At 37.1% G+C, this 17973-nt stretch overlaps 1 protein-coding gene across 1 annotated transcript in view; it reads left to right on the forward strand.

Annotated features, from left to right (window-relative positions):
- LOC128636719 (olfactory receptor 1G1-like) overlaps nt 1-8675 on the forward strand; it is a 52670-nt gene extending 43995 nt beyond the window's left edge. Inside the window, exon 2 of the mRNA XM_053689704.1 lies at nt 8430-8675. Coding sequence (XP_053545679.1) covers nt 8430-8675 — 246 coding nt within the window. The remainder of the gene's footprint in view (nt 1-8429) is intronic.
- Nucleotides 8676-17973: the final 9298 nt, after the last annotated feature.

Raw genomic sequence — 17973 nt, forward strand, 5'->3', positions numbered from 1 at the left:
AAAACAGGGGAAAGTAAGCACTAGTGGAGAGAGGAAGTAAGATGCACAAACTCCATTAGATAAAAAAATCTTGATTTTGCTACATTATGTACCTTAGAAGTAAGAACATAGTAAATAAATTGATAGCAGTATGTCACAAGTATAAAACCCAGATCTCCAAAAAATTTATGCACTGGCAATAACCAACATGTAGAACTAGGCAAAAATAACTTGATAAATAACATTGCTAAATCATTGTTATCGATAACAAAATAGAAAGTCTCTTACATTTTCATGTCCCTTAATGAGAAAAAATAAGATGGTTGTAGTAAAAAGGCTCTTACACAGGTCAACAAGATCACATCAAAATCTCCAGGCAAATGTAAAAAGACAGACACATAGCTACCCAACACCACTTCTGAGAATTGAGAAATCATTGTGTTTAAAGTCCATTTATAGGTAAGAGAATCTCAGGACAGTGTTTAGAAGAATATCCGATCCCCAATAATCAATGGAGGATCTCACATTCACGCATGAGTAAGGTGATATAACATGGTTTTCTGATTAATTGCCTCATGATTCTTTTACAAAATATTTGCAGCTTTCCTTGATATATTACAACCCTTATAAATTGGCCAGTATTATGACCCATATCTCTAATTTCCATTGATTCAGTTTTCTCATTAGATTTATTTAATCCCTTCTTCTTCATGGCAGTACCCACATTAAAATGCAATATTTTATCTGCAATGCCAGCTGGAGATATCTCATCATGAAAGTGATCTGTAAGTCATTTCCCATTGCTAGGGTTATATACCTCCCTACAGCTGTCATGAGACGTAGTAGACTCAGGGTGTTCTGAGTGATAGCCATTCTACAGATCCCCAGCTTGCATTTGTTTCAAGAAACATGCCGCTAGCTCTTCAAAGTTCTCACCCAATCTTTTCTCCAGGTTGCAGAAGTGGTCACCTCAGATTCTCATTTGTCTAGAGCCTCCATTGGAAAAAAAAAGAGTTAAATAAGGCTGAACTTGCCACATGAACATTTCTTCGATAGATGATTTTGTTTTTTGTGTAAGTGGGTTTTTTAATGATACAAATAGAAAACAGTCCAAATATGACTTTATTACCCTGGTTCCCAAAGGCCATCATCTGAGGCCTCAATGGTCTGAATCCTAGCTCACGTAGATAGCGTGTCCTTGAGGGGTTTTCTTCTCTGTAATAGTGTGAGTCTTGAGACAAGCTACAACTAAATGTCTCACTCCAGGAGCCATTCAACAATAGAGTGGTCTGATTGAAAATGAGAGCCAACATATACGGTTTGTTGGCTGTTGAAAAAACTAAAGAGAATAAAAAATATAGGATTACATATAGGGCCCCTGTATTAAAAGGCGGGTTGACAGCTTCTCAACTTGCAAAGCTGTCCCCCAAATTCGCTGCATAAGGGCAGTGGATCTGTTTGTCCCCTGGCCCCTATATATCATTACACACTCTGATGAGTGTGTAATGCCCGCCCCTTCATTCACGCAACCAATTGCATGAGTGAAGGGACTGCCAATCCCCAAGAGTGAGCGAGCTCTCTGTAATTTCTCTCTGCCAACTCAGAGGTGGCGAAGAGTGTAAAAAGCAGTGGTCTAATGACCGCTGCTTCTTATATTGCGGTAAGCAGGCTCACATGTGCAAATCTGCTTTGTACATGAAGCCCATAGGCCTTAAGTAAAGGAGAAAATGTAAAGGTTAAGCAAAACTTTCAAATACATTTATTTCACATGTATGCAATATTGAACTCCCCTATTACGGAGGAAGAGGTTTTAAAAAACATTAAGGATATGGCTAGCAATAAGGCGGCAGGTCCGGATGCCCTTCTGAATGAATTTTATAAAATGTTAGCATCATCTGTTGCTCTGTACTTAACTATCTTATTTAATGATATCTATATTAAAGGCAATCCAGTCTCCCCTAATTTTGCGGCATCATTTACCACACTTATCCTAAAACCGGGAAAAGACCCAAATCAAAAAGAATCCTATAGACCAATAGCTCTGATAAATACAGATTATAAACTAATGACTTCAATTTTGGCTAGTAGGTTACAAACTCTGCTTCCATCCATAATACATAAATACCAAGCAGGATTCCTGGCACATAGAAATTCTTCGGCAAAAATCTGTGAGTTATTTTTGGCTATTGATTATTTTAATATGGATAAAAAGGAGGTACAAGGGGAGGACAAGAAGACCCAGATATGACGGTAATTGCAATTGACGCCGAAAAAGCGTTTTACTCTGTTCATCATGATCACTTATCACACTCCCTACTCCAATTTGGGTTTAACGGCCAATTTTTTAAATTTGTCGAGAATTTATATAATACAGCCCATACAAGGTTGGTAGTTAATAGTAGATTGTCATTAGACATAAAGTTAGCCAGAGGTACAAGACCGGGATGTCCTCTCTCACCCCTCCTTTTTAATATTGCAATCAAACCTCTTGCGATTTTGATTAGACAAAACATGGAAGGCATTAAAATAAGGCATAAGGAACTCAAGATAGCTCTTTATGCCGATGATTTTAATTTATATGAGAAATACTCAAAAGAATATACCCAAGTTGTTACAGAATATTGGTCAATTTACTTCATTTTCAGGATACAAAATGAATATTAATAAATCTGAATTATTATGGTTAAAACATACAAAACAACCTAGCGAAGATATACCTTTTAGGATAGTTAAGGAGTCATTTAGATATTTGGGCATTGTAGTTTCGTTGAAATCAGATTTATGGTATAGTCTTAATATATCCCCGATAATCAAATTAATAATAGGAGCAATGAGAAACTGGCAAAATCTCCCTCTTTCACTTTCAGGCCATATTGCAATATATAAAATGGTGTTATTTCCGAAAATTCTATATGTTTGTCAAAACATTCCAGTATTTTTAAAAGGGAAATATATTAATATATTGAATACGGCCTTAAGAAAGTTCATTTGGCAAGGTAGAAAACCCAGGATATCATTGGCAAAGCTATGTCTACCTAAAACGTATGGGGGATGTGCTTTACCGGATCTTAAGTTATACAATTTGGCATTTCTCGCCCATATAGCAACGGATTGGTTATGTGTTAAAGATTATGTAACCGATAATGATTTAGAGAATAATATAGTCTTCCCATATCTTCCCATGGCGTTAGTTCATACAAGAGTTGAAGAAATCCCACCGGAAATAAAAAAACTTAAAACCATGTATAATCCAATTAAGGCCTGGCTTAAGATATGTAAAGTACTAGAAATAGATGGAAGAGTATCTAAGTATCTCCCTTCAAAAGGGAATTCTCAATTCCAAGCTGGTCTACAATCTTCACTTTTTCAAAGGTGGCAAGAATTAGGGTTAGAAAAGGTGATTCAACTAATGGATACACCAGAGCAAACTATTAAATCATTTTCTGATCTTAGAAGGGATTTTGAACTTCCTCAGAAGGATTTTTATGCTTATCTCCAAGCTAGACATTATATGTGGACATTTATATATAATTTGGGTTGGAATTGGTCCTTGGGACCATTAGACAACTGGTTGATGTTAGCTCAAAGTGGCCAGTTGTCAATATATCCTTGTTATCAAAAATTGATTTCAAAGAAAGGCCCTAATAACATAACAAAATTAGAATCTAAGTGGGCGCCAGTCTTGGCCCCAGAAGAGGACGGTATTATTCAAGCATCTATTTTAGAAGTGAATCACACTACTTTATCAGCCACATGGAGAGAATCCCACCTTAAACTTTTATGTCATATTTTACTCCACAGAAGGGCCGCAAGTGGGGGAATTCCCACTTTAACAAATGTCCAAAATGTGTATTAAATGCGGCTAATCTTAGGCACATGTTATGGGACTGTCCAAAGATCAGGGTAGTCTGGAATAAATTAGAATATTGGTTGATTAAAAAGATGGAAATCCCCCGCCTGGTTCTGTCCTATGCCAGAATAGTATTTCTTAAAATGGAAGAAAGAATCCCCTTTAACAGGAAAAAAATAGTCAATGGTGCTATTTTATCAACCAGATATCTTATATTTAAAAAAATGGAAAGAATCTGCAACACCTAGTATATCAGAGATTCGAAATTGTATGAAATAACAATGTATAATGGAACAGTATAATACAAAATTACATGATAATCGGGATGTTTGTAATTTTTTTCAGAAATGGTCATCATTTATAAAAATTCTTGCAAAAAAAGAAATAGATTACTTAATATATCCATTTAGAAACTCAGAAATGGTGGCATTAGGTATATGGTAAAAGTATTAATTCTATTAGTTAATTTAACAGAGAAGGAAAGAGAATGGGACAGCTTCCCTTCGGGGGTTGCTATCCCCCTTTTTTTTTTTTTTTCCTTCTCTCCTCCCCTTTTCCCCTCCCACTCTCTCATTTCTTATTATATTGATGGGCAGGGAAAACCTAATGATATATATTTTGGTTATGTCAAGAAATTTTCACCCCTCTTGCCGTAGAAGTAATAAACTACTAATCGAGCAAGGATGTTTCATGTAATGGGAAATATCATGTAAAATTTTCTTTTTGTGTAATTGTGTTAAAGGACTGATGAAGTCCTCCTTTTTTTCTACTGTTTATTATCTTTTGCTGTATAAATTTTTTTGAAACAGGATGTATCTTTTGCATGAGATTTTCTGATGTATTTGTTATAATGATAGTTATTGAATAAAAATAAATCCTAAAAAAAACTTCCAAATACATTTATTTCACATGTATTGTACCATCCACAAAAAAAACTGCTGGTGCTATTTCTTACCAAAATCCATTACAAGCATTTAATTTAGTTAAGGAACAGAGTTCTCTTATTTTAACCCTTTGTAAGTGACTTTTATTGAAACTCTGCATCTTCACACTGGATGTCACTACCTTGGATTTTGTAAGTATGCTCACACCCTGTGACAGGAGAGGTGCACATTCACAGATCAATGATATTGTTGTCCTCTTGAAAAGCTACATCATGCTTTATATTTTTGCAGGGTCTGCATTGCTCTATATTATTCTACATTGATTTTTTTTATATTTTTTAAATAACTTTAAACTGTGTCAAAGAACTGCAATTATGTAAAGATTCTGCTTTACATCACTGATCTGTTATTTTATATAGTTTTTTTTCTGTTGTGTATGGATCCCCATCACTCTCCCCACCTCCAAATCCAAACGATAATTTTCTACAGTGTAGGGACCCATCCTTCCCTCACCCCTGCCTAACATTTTATGTAGTGTAGGAAAACAAGCCCCTCCCTCTCCCTCTTGCACTGGGTCACACAAACAACTCATTCCCACCACTCACATTGGCACCAACAGACGATCATTACAGAAAGTGACAAAAACAGTATTTCCCCATATGGCATTTTTAGTTTTGTTACTTAACAGTTTACACAATTTGTTGGAGTCAGCCTCATGTATCTAATGGCTGTAATTGGAAATTCAATAATTACAATTGTTTGGTGTCATGTGTTTCAACTGCACACACCAATGTATTTCTTCCTATACAAACTATCAGTCCAATAAATTGTTCACATCTCTACTGTTATGCCAAAGCTATTGACCATTACAACCACAGCAGACACCAGCATCTCTTTCTCTGAATGTATTATATAGGTTTTTTTTCTATCTACATTATGTCTTAGTACATATTTTTGCATCCTGACTTCCATAGCCTATGTCTTTTATGTTGCCATCTGTATTCAGCTGCACTATTCTCAAATATTGAATAAAACAGTGTGCATCATTTTAGCCACTTAAATTGTAGGTGCCATAAATTGTTCTCACTGTTGATGCACAAAATATCATTCTGCAAAGTACAAGAAAGTAATGAGATATTTTGTGATGGACAAACATTGTTAAATCTCCCCTACAGTAATATAAGACATTTAAGGAATTTAATAAGTGTGGTGGGTGTGCTCTATGGGTTTTGTCATTTTTTCTTGATTTTAACGTCCTATAGCTACAGTGTATTCTAAATACTATCTTAAAATTAAAATAACATTTGGAAAAACAGAAATCTTTTTCAGCTGTCCTTCATATCTGATTGTCATTTTATTTTATGGGGCCCGTCTGGATTTGAACATGAAGTTTGAAGAATTAAAGGGACTGGACAAAATTATGTCCCTAATGTATGGTACTGTGATTCCAATGTTAAATCCACTTATCTATAGTTTAAAAAAACAAAGACGTTTTTGAATCACATATCGTGGTAACAATATAAAGAGTAAGGAGAAAGAGGGAGCGAGGGAAGTATGAAGAGAGGGAGAAATGGAAGAATGAAGACAGGAAGAGAGAGAGAACAAAGAAAGAAGAGGGAAGAATGGAGGAAAAGCAGTAATGAGGGAGATAAAAAGAAGGATGAAGAGAGGGAAAGAAGGAAGGAGAAAGAGAAGGAGGAAGATAAGGAAAGAGTGAAGGATGAAGAAAGGGGAAATGAGGAAGAGAGGGAGAGAGGGAATTAGGAAAAAAGGAGGAATGATGAAGAGAGGGAGAGAGGGAAAGAGGAAGAGAGGGATAGAGAGAAGGAGGCAGACAGGGAGGGAAGGATGAAGTGATGGTAAGGGGGACAAGTGATTGAAGGGAGAGAGGAAAAGAGGGAAGGAGGAATTAAGAGAGAGAGGGAATGAGGAAGAGAGGGAAGGATGAAGAGAGGGGAGAGGGAAAGAAGAAGAGAGGGAGGTCGAGAAGGAGGGAGGGGAAGAATGAAGAGAGGGAGAGAGGAAGAGAGAGAAGGAGGAATAGAGGGATAGAAGGAATGAGGAATAGAGGATGGCAGGGAAGAAGAAAAATAAGATTACAGACAGGAAAGGATGAAGGAGAGAAGGAAAAGAAGAAGAGAGAAAGATAGAGAGGAGGAAGAGAGAGGAAAGAATGAAGAGATCAAGAGAGTGGAAAAGTAAGAAAGAGAGAGATAGAGAGGAACAGAGGGAAGGAAGAACAGAGTGAGATAGAGGGAAGGATAGAAAGATGTATTATTTTTTTTATCAGTTATTTTTTATAATTTTTGTTGCAACAAAATATCAATTTTCCAAGGTTTAATAAAAAAAATATGATGTTCTACTGATTTTTAAGTTTAGGCATTAGTTTTAATATTTAGATCAGGGGTGCCCGGATATTAGTGAGTTGTGGTCTACTTTTGTTTGTAAAAACTTGTGACCGAGATCTCCTTATGACAAATTTAAGAAAATTGCAAAAGTAGCATGCTCCAAATGTTAAGAAAATTCAGGGTGTTCTTGTGTTTTTCACATACATAGTACACAGAGTTAATGATTTCCCACATAAGCAGTTATCTTTAAATTTAAAAAACCTTTTTAAATTGGCCAACCCCTGACATGGTAACTGTGGCATTACAAGTAAATACAATTCACAATAATTAGAACATGTTGCCACTTTTCAGAGGAGAGTCAAAGAGAACAACAAAAAATTATGATGTTCTACTGATTTTTAAGTTTAGACATTAGTTTTAATATTTAGATCAGGGGTGCCCGGACATTAGTGAGTTGTGGTCTACTTTTGTTTGTAAATAATTTTTCTCATAATTGGATGCACCTGTCTATGAAGTTCAAGGCTTAATGGGCTCACCAAACCAATTGTGTGTTCCAATTAATCAGTGCTAGGTAGTTACAGGTATTCAAATCAACAAAATGACAAGGGTTCCCAAATGTATGCACCTGTCTAATTTCGTTTGGATGCATATTGCAAATTTTATGTTAATCCAATAAACCTCATTTCACTACTGAAATATTACTGTGTCCTTCAGTTATTTGATAGATCAAAATGAAATTGCTGATCCAAACACCCAATTATTTATAAATCAAAATCATGGACATTGTCAGGGGTGCCTAAACTTTTGCATACAGCTGTATACTCTTAGCTCCAATTAAGGGAATGTCTCAAAAGCACCAGCAACCTTTCCACAATTAATATTGTTATTGGACAGAGATATCTGAGGACTACTAGCTTAGCTGGAACCTTGTGTCTCTGGTTTAACTGATAATAATAATGTCACCCAAGAGACTATCTAAATCAGAGAGAACTCACAAAAGCCATCACATCACATCCACTGCACTTAACAACTTTTTCAAACTTCTGGAATCCTCAGAGCCCTGCACTGGGCCCTCAGAAAAAAACAACCTCTTCACTTATTTCTCCTGAGTCACAAGCACCTGAGATGGCAGAATCCACGCAGGTCTCAAAAGACCTTCTGGAATCTATCCCCTCTAAACAAGACTTTACGAACCTAATTGCCCAGGTCAAATCCTGCATCAATGAAGAAATATCTGAACTTTGCAAAGAGATGTATGAATGTGGATAGGGTCGAAGCTTCGGAGTAAGATACTGAAATACACCAATCTGAATTCGAAAACCTTCACAGAATGCACAAGCTCAGAACAATGTTATATTGCAACTCCAGGATAAACTGGAGGACATTGAAAACCGGAGCAGAAGACACAATTTAAGAATAAGAGGTATACTGGAATCCATTGCACCAGATGTTCTTGATGCATATTTACAAAGACTATTCCAGCACCTTAAGGGTCCAACCTTCACACCTTTAATTGCCATGGATAGGTTCCACAGAGCCCTAAGACCCAAACCAAAGGAAGGACAACCACCAAGAGACGTGATAATTCACTTCTGCGAATACCAAGATAAGTAAGATGTAATGAAACAAGCCAGAAACGCTACATCACTATGTTATCAAGGCTCCACGTTATCCATTTTTGCTGAATTATCACAAAGAACTTTACAAAGGAGGCAGGAATTTCTACCCCTCACGACCATCTTAAGGAAAAACAACATTGCCTAAAGATAGGGATTTCCATGCCACATTCAACTATCCAGGTGAAATAGAAGAATTCTGCAAAGAAATCAACATTTCAACCCCAGGCCATATCCGAACCTCCTCTTTATCAAGATCACAGATAGACAACCCAGCCACATCAGCTTCAAGACCGCAAAGAACCTCTTGGCAAACATCTTCCTTTAACAGACATAAGAAATCCCTTGGTACCCAGACTGAACATGGGTGAGATTGTACTGGTTTTGTTATAGTTAACTTCTATCATAGTGTCTTTTAGCCTTAATGTTTAGGCTTCCAGTAAAGCTTTTTAGCTTCCTTTATGAAGAGTCTATAATCTCTACAAATATTGCAAATTAGGGATCCTAAACCTACCTCTTAAATTGTATTATATTTAATTAGTATTGTATTTAATTAGTTTTATTACTATTTTCCTTTTTTTTCTCTTTAGATTTATAATCTTGTTCATTGACATTATATTAGAAAATGTTTTATTCACACATTGGAAAAAATGTTTATTCTTTACAACCCCCTTTTAAGGGGGACTGTTTGTTCCAAATAGTTTAAATTTTGTTTTGTTAAACCTGTTAACTATACCTTTTGTATTCACAAAAACCTTGAGTGATACCCCAAATCTCAAACACGCTTACCAATCCTTATATAATCTATGTCTTTGCAATTAAAAGACCAGGAATTTAGTATAATCACTATAAACACCAAAGGGCTTAATTTACCATTTAAGAGATCCAAGGCTTTTCATGATCTAATTCATAAGAATGGAAGTATATTATTTCTTCAAGAAACCCATTTAAAAAAAGGGAATGGACCCAAATATGTATCATCTAATTACCCCACTCACTATCATAGTAGTAATTTAAAAAAAGACTAATGGAGTTAGCCTTCTATTCCATAAAGCCATACCTTTTGAACTTATTCATAAAGAACAAGATAAAGAAGGAAGATACTTAGGGTAAACTGATTAGCCTAGTAAATGTATATGCCCCGAATACAAACCAAGATACCTTTATTTTAAATAAAATTACTAACTCTACAATCACATTTTCCAAAGGTCCACTCATACTAGCAGGTGATTTCAATCTACCACTGAACCCTCAGATTGACAGTTCCAATACTCAATTGATAGACCATAACCAAACCTATCATTCAATATGGAACAACTACTCTCTACTAAACTTACACGACACTTGGAGACATCCCCATAAACGTGATTATACCTTTTTCTCTAACCCCAGACCACTCTGCAGTGAGCAGTCCATTCATCTGGCCTTCCATTCCCACAAAACCCTTCCAATGGAGACTAGATAAAGTCCTATTATCTGACCCCTTGATAAAAATTGCCATTAAAAAAGCTCTACAAAAATACTTTGAGATAAATAGTACCCCTGAGATATCCCCAGGAACCCTTTGGGAAGCCCACAAATGCGTCATCAGAGGCATTCTGATGAAGCAAAAAGCCACCAAAAACAAACAAAATAAACAAAAATCCTTAACTCTAACCCCATGACATTTACAAACTAGATTACATTCATAAGAGGCACCTAACAGATACAACAAAACTAAGTCAAGCCAGATTCCAACTCAAGGAATACCTAGATATCAAAGCTCAAAATACTGCCTTTCTACTAAGACAAAAATTCCAGGAAAATTACTAGCGAGAGCACTCAAAAGTAAAACTAACATATCATATGTTCACTCCCTAACAAATAACAAATCAGAAAAAATAATAGACTCCAAAATTATAGCAGAAATGTTTTGAGAATATTACTCACTCTAAACTATGCAATTTGTTCCCTAACCACCCAGATAACAATCACCTACAAAATTGCAACAATTATCTTAACCCCTTGGAACTCCCCCAGATCCACTCTGAAGATTGAGTCCATCACACCAATAGAGTTAGATAAAGCTATAAAATCCCTAAAACAAGGGAAAAGCCCTGGTCCGGGCGGATTTAGCAACTTTGATTACAAGCACTTTAAATCCCTATTAATGCCATCACTCTTAAAATAATACAAGCAGATAGATTCAGAAAACCCATTCTCGGAAACTATGCTGGAAGCTTATATTACAGTCCTACCTAAACCAGGTAAAAACCTACTAACCCAGCTAACTTTCGTTCCATATCGCTACTCAATGTAGACCTGAAAATATATTCAAAAATCTTAGCCAATAGGTTAAATCCCATTCTCCCACACATCATCCATACCGACCAAACTAGCTTTGTCCAACAGAGGGAAGCCAAAGACAACACGGTCAAAGAAGCACATCTTCACTATACTCAACATCAAAAATTACCCACCATTTTCATTTCAGCAGATGATCGTCTTGATTGGACCTTTTTACTAAGCACTCTCCATAAATTTAGCTTCTCTAAAAAATGTATATCTAAAATCTTAGCCCTGTACACATCCCCATCAGCGAGAGTAAATGGCCTTTTATCATATAGTTTTCAGATTAGGAATAGAAAGAGACAAGGTTGCCCTCTATCCCCTCTTTTATTTGTTATTTTAAAGGAAGTTGTAGCTTATACTTTATGTAACTCTCCTTATATAAAAGGAATTATGGTTAAAAACTCACAGTACAAATTGGCATTGTTTGCCGATGATCTCCTTATGACTCATACTGAACCATCTAAATCTCTCCTAATGGCACACTCTATCCTCCAAAAATATAGCATAGTCTCTAATCAGAGGTGTAACTAGAAACTAAAGTCCCCCGGTGCAAGAATCCATGAAGGCCCCACCCCCAAAATAAAAAACAACATGATTTCAATACATGTATTTATTTATTTCCCAAACTTTTGGCAATCTATGGATGAGTCCTGTCCTGAACAGGGCCAGACCAGGCATTTTATTGCAGATCAGCCCACTACAGTTTCCACCTTTTAGTTTAGGCCAAACCCGAAAACTCTTGCGCCACATGAAGCGCAGCAAATCAATTTTTGCAGAGTACAAACTATGAATAAATAACATTAAACAGCGTTCTAAATAATTTTGACTATAGAAAGGGTATATTTCTGCTTTGAAGAACTGCCTGTGGATAGAAAATATAGCTAACCATATGAAAACAAACTGAGCAGCCTATGAAAAGAAAATGGAGATTTAAGGGCCAAATTATCAAGCTCTGAATGGAGCTTGATGACCCTGTTTCCACGCGAGCCTTCAGGCTCGCCGGAAACAGCAGTTATGAAGCAGGGGTCTTAAGACCGCTGCTCCATAACTGGTCCAATGCATCTGATACTGTGGCCTGCAATCCACCCAGTCCTATAGGATCGGGCTGATTGACATCCTCTGCTAGCGGCCAATCTGCAGGTTGTGGCATTGCATAAGCAGTTCTCTTGAATTGCTTGTGTAATGTGAAATGCCGACAGCGTATGCTGTTGGCATTCAGCAATGTCTGTCGGACATGATACGATACAGCATATCATGTTGGACAGACATTGATAAATTGGCCCCATAGTGATCAACTTATAACATTTGTAATTATAACTAGTTCTAATTAATTACTGTTTTCCACACATTCCTGGCAATACACTTCCAAAGTAAGGGAGACGAATATATCCCACCAAGCGGATGCAGCTGTGCACAAATCCGTGGGTTCCTCCTTCACAGATGGATAATAGACAAACTGTAGAGATAGAAAGGGTGACAGCACAATCCTTGATTCAAGGTAGTATTTATTAATAGTACTCACAGCACACTAGTAAATTAACACTTACTAGAAATAAATAATAACAAGCCCACAGTTGAAAATCAGTCATGCAGGAGGAGATGTGAATCCCACGGCAATCAGCGTTGATGTCTCAAAATTTGCACGGAACTATCATAGAGTTCAGAGAGTTCAGTTCAATTCAAAACTCCCGGCTTTTTGGCAAAAGCAAAGGTAACTCCGCTGATGTCAGGTCACAACACTTCTCCTACGGATGCTCCAATGGATCAAAAAGCTCAACGCATTTTGCCGGTTGAACACACCAGAGTAAGTGATCCTATAGTTGCTTACGTCCTTATTTAAAGGGCCCCCTTTTGCGGAATGCGGAATCCTTTCAAACTTTGTTTTTCCTTTAGAGATAATTCCTCTCAGTCTCTCAGGAGAGTGTTGCAGATTCCCTTACTGCTGGCAATCAGCCAATCGGAATTCAAGGGACGCCATATTGGATGACATCACTTAAAGGAACCTTCATTCTTCGCTAGATGTCAAGAGAAGAGGATGCTCTGCACCGGATGTCTTGAAGATGGAGCTGCTCCGTGCAGGATGGATGAAGATAGAAGATGCCGTCTGGATGAAGACTTCTGCCCAGTTGGATGAAGACTTCTGCCGGCTTCGTTGAGGATGGATGTCGGGTCTTCAAAAACTGTAAGTGGATCTTCAGGGGTTAGTGTTAGGTTTTTTTAAGGGTTCATTGGGTGGGTTTTATTTTTAGATTCGGGCTTTTGGGCAGAAAAAGAGCTAAATGCCCTTTTAAGGGCAATGCCCATCCAAATGCCCTTTTCAGGGCAATGGGGAGCTTAGGTTTTTTTTAGTTAGGATTTTATTTGGGGGGTTGGTTGTTTGGGTGGTGGGTTTTACCTTTGGGGGGTTGTTTGTATTTTTTTTTTTATATTATATTATTTTTATTTAAGTTTGCAATAAAACTTTAACAATAAGACAAAAAACATTTCAATGTTCCTACACAGGAGTAGGAATTTGCTACAATATGTGCAAAGCATATTGCTTAAAGTCTTTCTGGATTGTCCCGAGCTTCAAATTCTCTTCACAGTATCGCTATGGTTGTGGTAGGCTCATGGTATCTAGAGTAAGGTATATGACATGAAGGCCTTCCAACTGTCCGTTAAGGGAGGACAACAGAAATCTAACTCCTCCTGTTTCTAGTGCGAGTTCTAGTTTTTGTCAATTATCGTATAAAAGTAAAATTGAGATTGGAGAGAAAGGAAAGAAAAGAGAAAGAATAAGAAGGAAAAAGTGAAAGCATAGGCCAGTTAATAAAATTTTAGAATGTTTTCCTCATAAGTCACACATGTTTTACCCTTGGGCATGTTTATGTATCTTATTTTCTATAACTAAAAGATTCCCATAAAAACATCATCTCCTGATGTAGTGAAAGTTGACCTAGTTTGAGATAGTAGAATCTTTCTAGTAGCAAGTTTCTGTTGACTAGTTCTATCCATTCTAGTGTTGTAGGTACCACTGCTGTTTTCCATTTTCTCGGAATTATCTGATTAGCTGCATTTAGCATGATGTGGAATAAATGTTGCCTTATTTTACATGTGATTGCTGGCGGCTGTCTCAGCATTATTAATTCTGGGCTAGGTGTTATTTGAGTATTTAGTATTTTATTGATATTCGAGAAGATATCAGACCAATAAGGTTTAATATGGTCGCAATCCCACCAAATGTGGGATAGGTGGCCCTCCTCAGGGCATCCCCTCCAGCATGAACCTGAGGTTTGTTTATATATATATTTAATTCTAGCTGGTGTTAGATACCACGTCATCATTAATTTAATGTTGGTTTCTTTTGCATGGGCGGAATGACCGGAGTGTAGATGGGTAGAGAATCTGTATAACCATGTTTTTGCCGGGGTAGTTTGTTGCAACTCACTATCCCATCGTTTAGTGTATGAAGGGAGTCCTGGAAAGGTGTGTGTTAAAATAAGCTTATATAGTTTGGAAATGACTCCTTTTATCTCTTCCTTAGTTATACACATTTGTTCAAATACTGTGGGAGATCGGGTTAGATCTTTTCTAAGTTTATGTGACATTATGTAGTGCCTCATCTGGTGTATATGAAGCCATGATGATAGAAAAGGGTGTTCCATTAAGTCAAGTTGGGACTTATCTTTAATAATCTTAGCCTCATCTGTAATAAGATACATGGGTATGAGTGTTTGTGGAAGCTTGAGAAGATTATTATCTGTGATATTACCAGGTTTAAATTCTGGATTGTTTAAAAGAGTAGTAAGAGGTGAGTATCTAGAGGAAATTTTATTCGGTGCTCTACAAATAAACCTCCAATCAGTCCAAGTCTCATTGGAAATTGAAGATGTTGAGATAGAATGTTTGTTAAAATAAGCAGGATTCCAGCTTGCAGTGTTTAGGTCTTGGGTAAAGGCCAGATCAGTTTCAACTTGCACCCAACTTTTATAATTGGATGTGTCAAATCGGAACCACTAAAAAATTTGATACTGTCCCAAATTTTGTCAGTTCGTTAGTCACTTGCTGGAGGGATATTTTGGGGTTTGTGAGCGTCAGGAGAATGTCGTCTGCAAATATAGCTAATTTATGTGTCTGATCAGCAATAGAAATTCCTTGAATTTGGTCGTTTAAACGTATTTTGATAGCCAGAGGTTCTAGGGATAGAACAAAAAGAAGCGGTGAAAGTGGACAGCCTTGCCTAGATCCGTTTCGGATTTCAAAAGGTTCCGAAAGGGTTCCATTAATCCTAACCTGAGCTGTGGGGTTTGAGTATAAAGCAAAGATTTTTTGAATGAAAGATTCTGGGAAGTGGAAGTGTTGTAGGGTCGTGCGAAGGTATGTCCAGTCTAGTCGGTCAAAAGCTTTTTCAGCATCAGTCGAGACAAAAACAGTCGGGGTTTTGGTTTGCGTAACATATTCCAATAAATTTAATACTTTGACCGTATTATCTTTTGCTTCTCTACATGGGACAAACCCTACTTGATCTTGATGTATTATAGAGGGGAGAATTTGATTAAGACGGGACGCTAAGATTTTCGCATATAATTTGAGGTCAATATTTAGTAAAGAGATTGGTCGAAAATTTGCCGGAGTGTTTGGTGGCTTACCAGGTTTAGCTATAACTGATATGTTGGCTTGTAGCATGGTGTCAGGAAATGGGTGCTTTTCTGGAATGGAATTAAATAGGGATGTTAAGTGCGGTACTAGTAGAGAAGCAAAAGTTTTATAATACAGACCTGTGAATCCATCTGGGCCTGGTGCTTTGTTTTGTTTTATTTGTTTTATTGCCTCTAATACTTCCGATGGCTGAATAGGTCGGTCTAAATGGGTGCGTTGATCCTGATCTAGCTTGGGGATGGGTAGGTTATCTAAATATTGATTACAGTGAAGTGTATGATTTTGAGGGTCTCTAATTGGGAATAGATTATAAAGTTTATGGTAAAAAAATTTGAATTCTTTAGCCATCGATTTTGTATCTTCTAATTGTGTACCTGCTGACCTTTTTATGGCATGAATATAAGTTTTCTGCTGTTGCTTTTTTAATGCTCTAGCTAAGAGCTTTCCTGACTTATTGCCCTCTCTATAGAAGTTTTGCTGAAGATGGAGAAGTTGTTTTTGTGAATTGATATGTAAGATAAGGTTAATTTTTGCTCTTTTGGATTGCAGTTGGTTTAGAATAGTGTTGTCAGCGGGGTGAGATTTGTGTTTATAATCTAAGTCTGCAATATCTGTGGCTAAGAGATTTATTTCCTCACGGCTTTTTCTTTTGATTTGGGCGGCAGTTTTGATAAACTCGCCTCTTATAGTGCTCTTGTTGGCTTCCCAAAGGGTGGCCACACTAACATCCGGTGTCTCATTTATAGAGAAGTATGAGCTTATATGCTCTGCAAATAACTCCTTTTGCTTTGTATCTAACAATAACGAGTCCTCCAGTCTCCACTGGAAGGTTCGTAAAGGGGCTGTTGGCCATTTTATAGTGCAAACTATTAAGGAGTGATCTGACCATGTTGTATGGTGTATGAAAGAATGTGTAGTGTGAGATAGAACTAGATGATCAACTAAAATATAGTCCAGTCTGGAATAATTACGGTTGGGATGAGAGAAGAAGGTGAAACCTATTTTTTGTGGATTAAAGTATCTCCATGTGTCATGTAAGCCTAGAAGCTTAAAATTTTGCCATATATTGTGAAGGTTTGGGATTTTAGCTCTAGTAGTAGGATTTGAGCAGTCAACTGTGGGGTCCAGGGGGAGGTTCAGATCTCCTGATAATATTAAGGATCCCTTTGCTTCTCTAAGAATTAAGTCTACGACAGAGGTTATGAATTTATCCTGATGGGAGTTTGGGGTGTAGATATTCATTATTGTTACTGGTTTGCCATATAGGAGGCCTTTTAAACATAAGTATCTGCCTTCTTTGTCTCCTATAGTATGTGTCTTAACGAAAGGAATAGATTTGTGGATTAATATGCTAACCCCGTTAATTTTTTTGTGCGGATTAGTGCTGTGGAAATGTATGGGGTAGTGTGTGGAGAAATATTTAGGGATGTTTTACCCTTTAAAGTGGGTCTCCTGTAGCATTAATATGTGTCCACCTTTTTTTTGGAGGTCTAAAATGGCCATTCTTCTTTTATTTGGGCAATTGAGTCCCTTGGCGTTTTGCGTGAAGATGTTTAAGTCTTGTGGTGTGTGATTAGTCATCCTGATATATAGATGTTGATGGGATTAAAGAGAAAAAACATATGGCGTATATTAGTGAGCCTGGATATGACGGCCTATGCTCTAAAAGAGGACAGTAAAGTAGAGAGAAGAGAGGGAAGGAAAGAGATAAGCGAATAAGAAAAATATTAAAACATAATATTTTTAACATAAGTTTAAACAACATATTTCTGTTCTAGGGAGAAAATCTCCCGACTAGGTGAAAACAACAAAAAACAAAGTCAACATCAGTTAACTGTTAACAATTTAACCTTTAAGACATTTTTTTTTTTTTTTTTATGTATAGCAACTCTAAGGGCCTGAGGGCCTCATGTGTAGTTAATACTTGCAGTTAGAAGTCTCTGGTGGCCGCTGCCTAAATGGTTAGGAAGTGTTCTTGTGTGCAGCGAGGAGTTGTTACCCGTTATCACCAAGTGATGAAGAAGCAGGTTGTGTAGATTTACGGGGTTTCTTTTGAGATACCTGTCTCCATTCTCTTCTTTGTGGCAGGGGAGTTGGTTTACTTGGGCTTGTGCATTTTTCTTGAGATGTGGCATTTTCTTCCATCTGAGGGGTTGGTATATCTAATTCTTTGCAGATATCTGGTATTTCTTTGGTAGATGAGCAGGTAATACGTCTTTCCTTCCAGAGGATTAGCAAGTGAAAAGGGAAACCCCACCTGTACGGGATATTTTGTTTCCTCAGCAGCTGTGTAAGCGGTTTGAGTTCCCTTCTTTTTGTGAGAGTTC

The sequence above is a fragment of the Bombina bombina genome, chromosome 7, assembly GCF_027579735.1.
Source record: "Bombina bombina isolate aBomBom1 chromosome 7, aBomBom1.pri, whole genome shotgun sequence".
Taxonomy (NCBI): domain Eukaryota; kingdom Metazoa; phylum Chordata; class Amphibia; order Anura; family Bombinatoridae; genus Bombina; species Bombina bombina.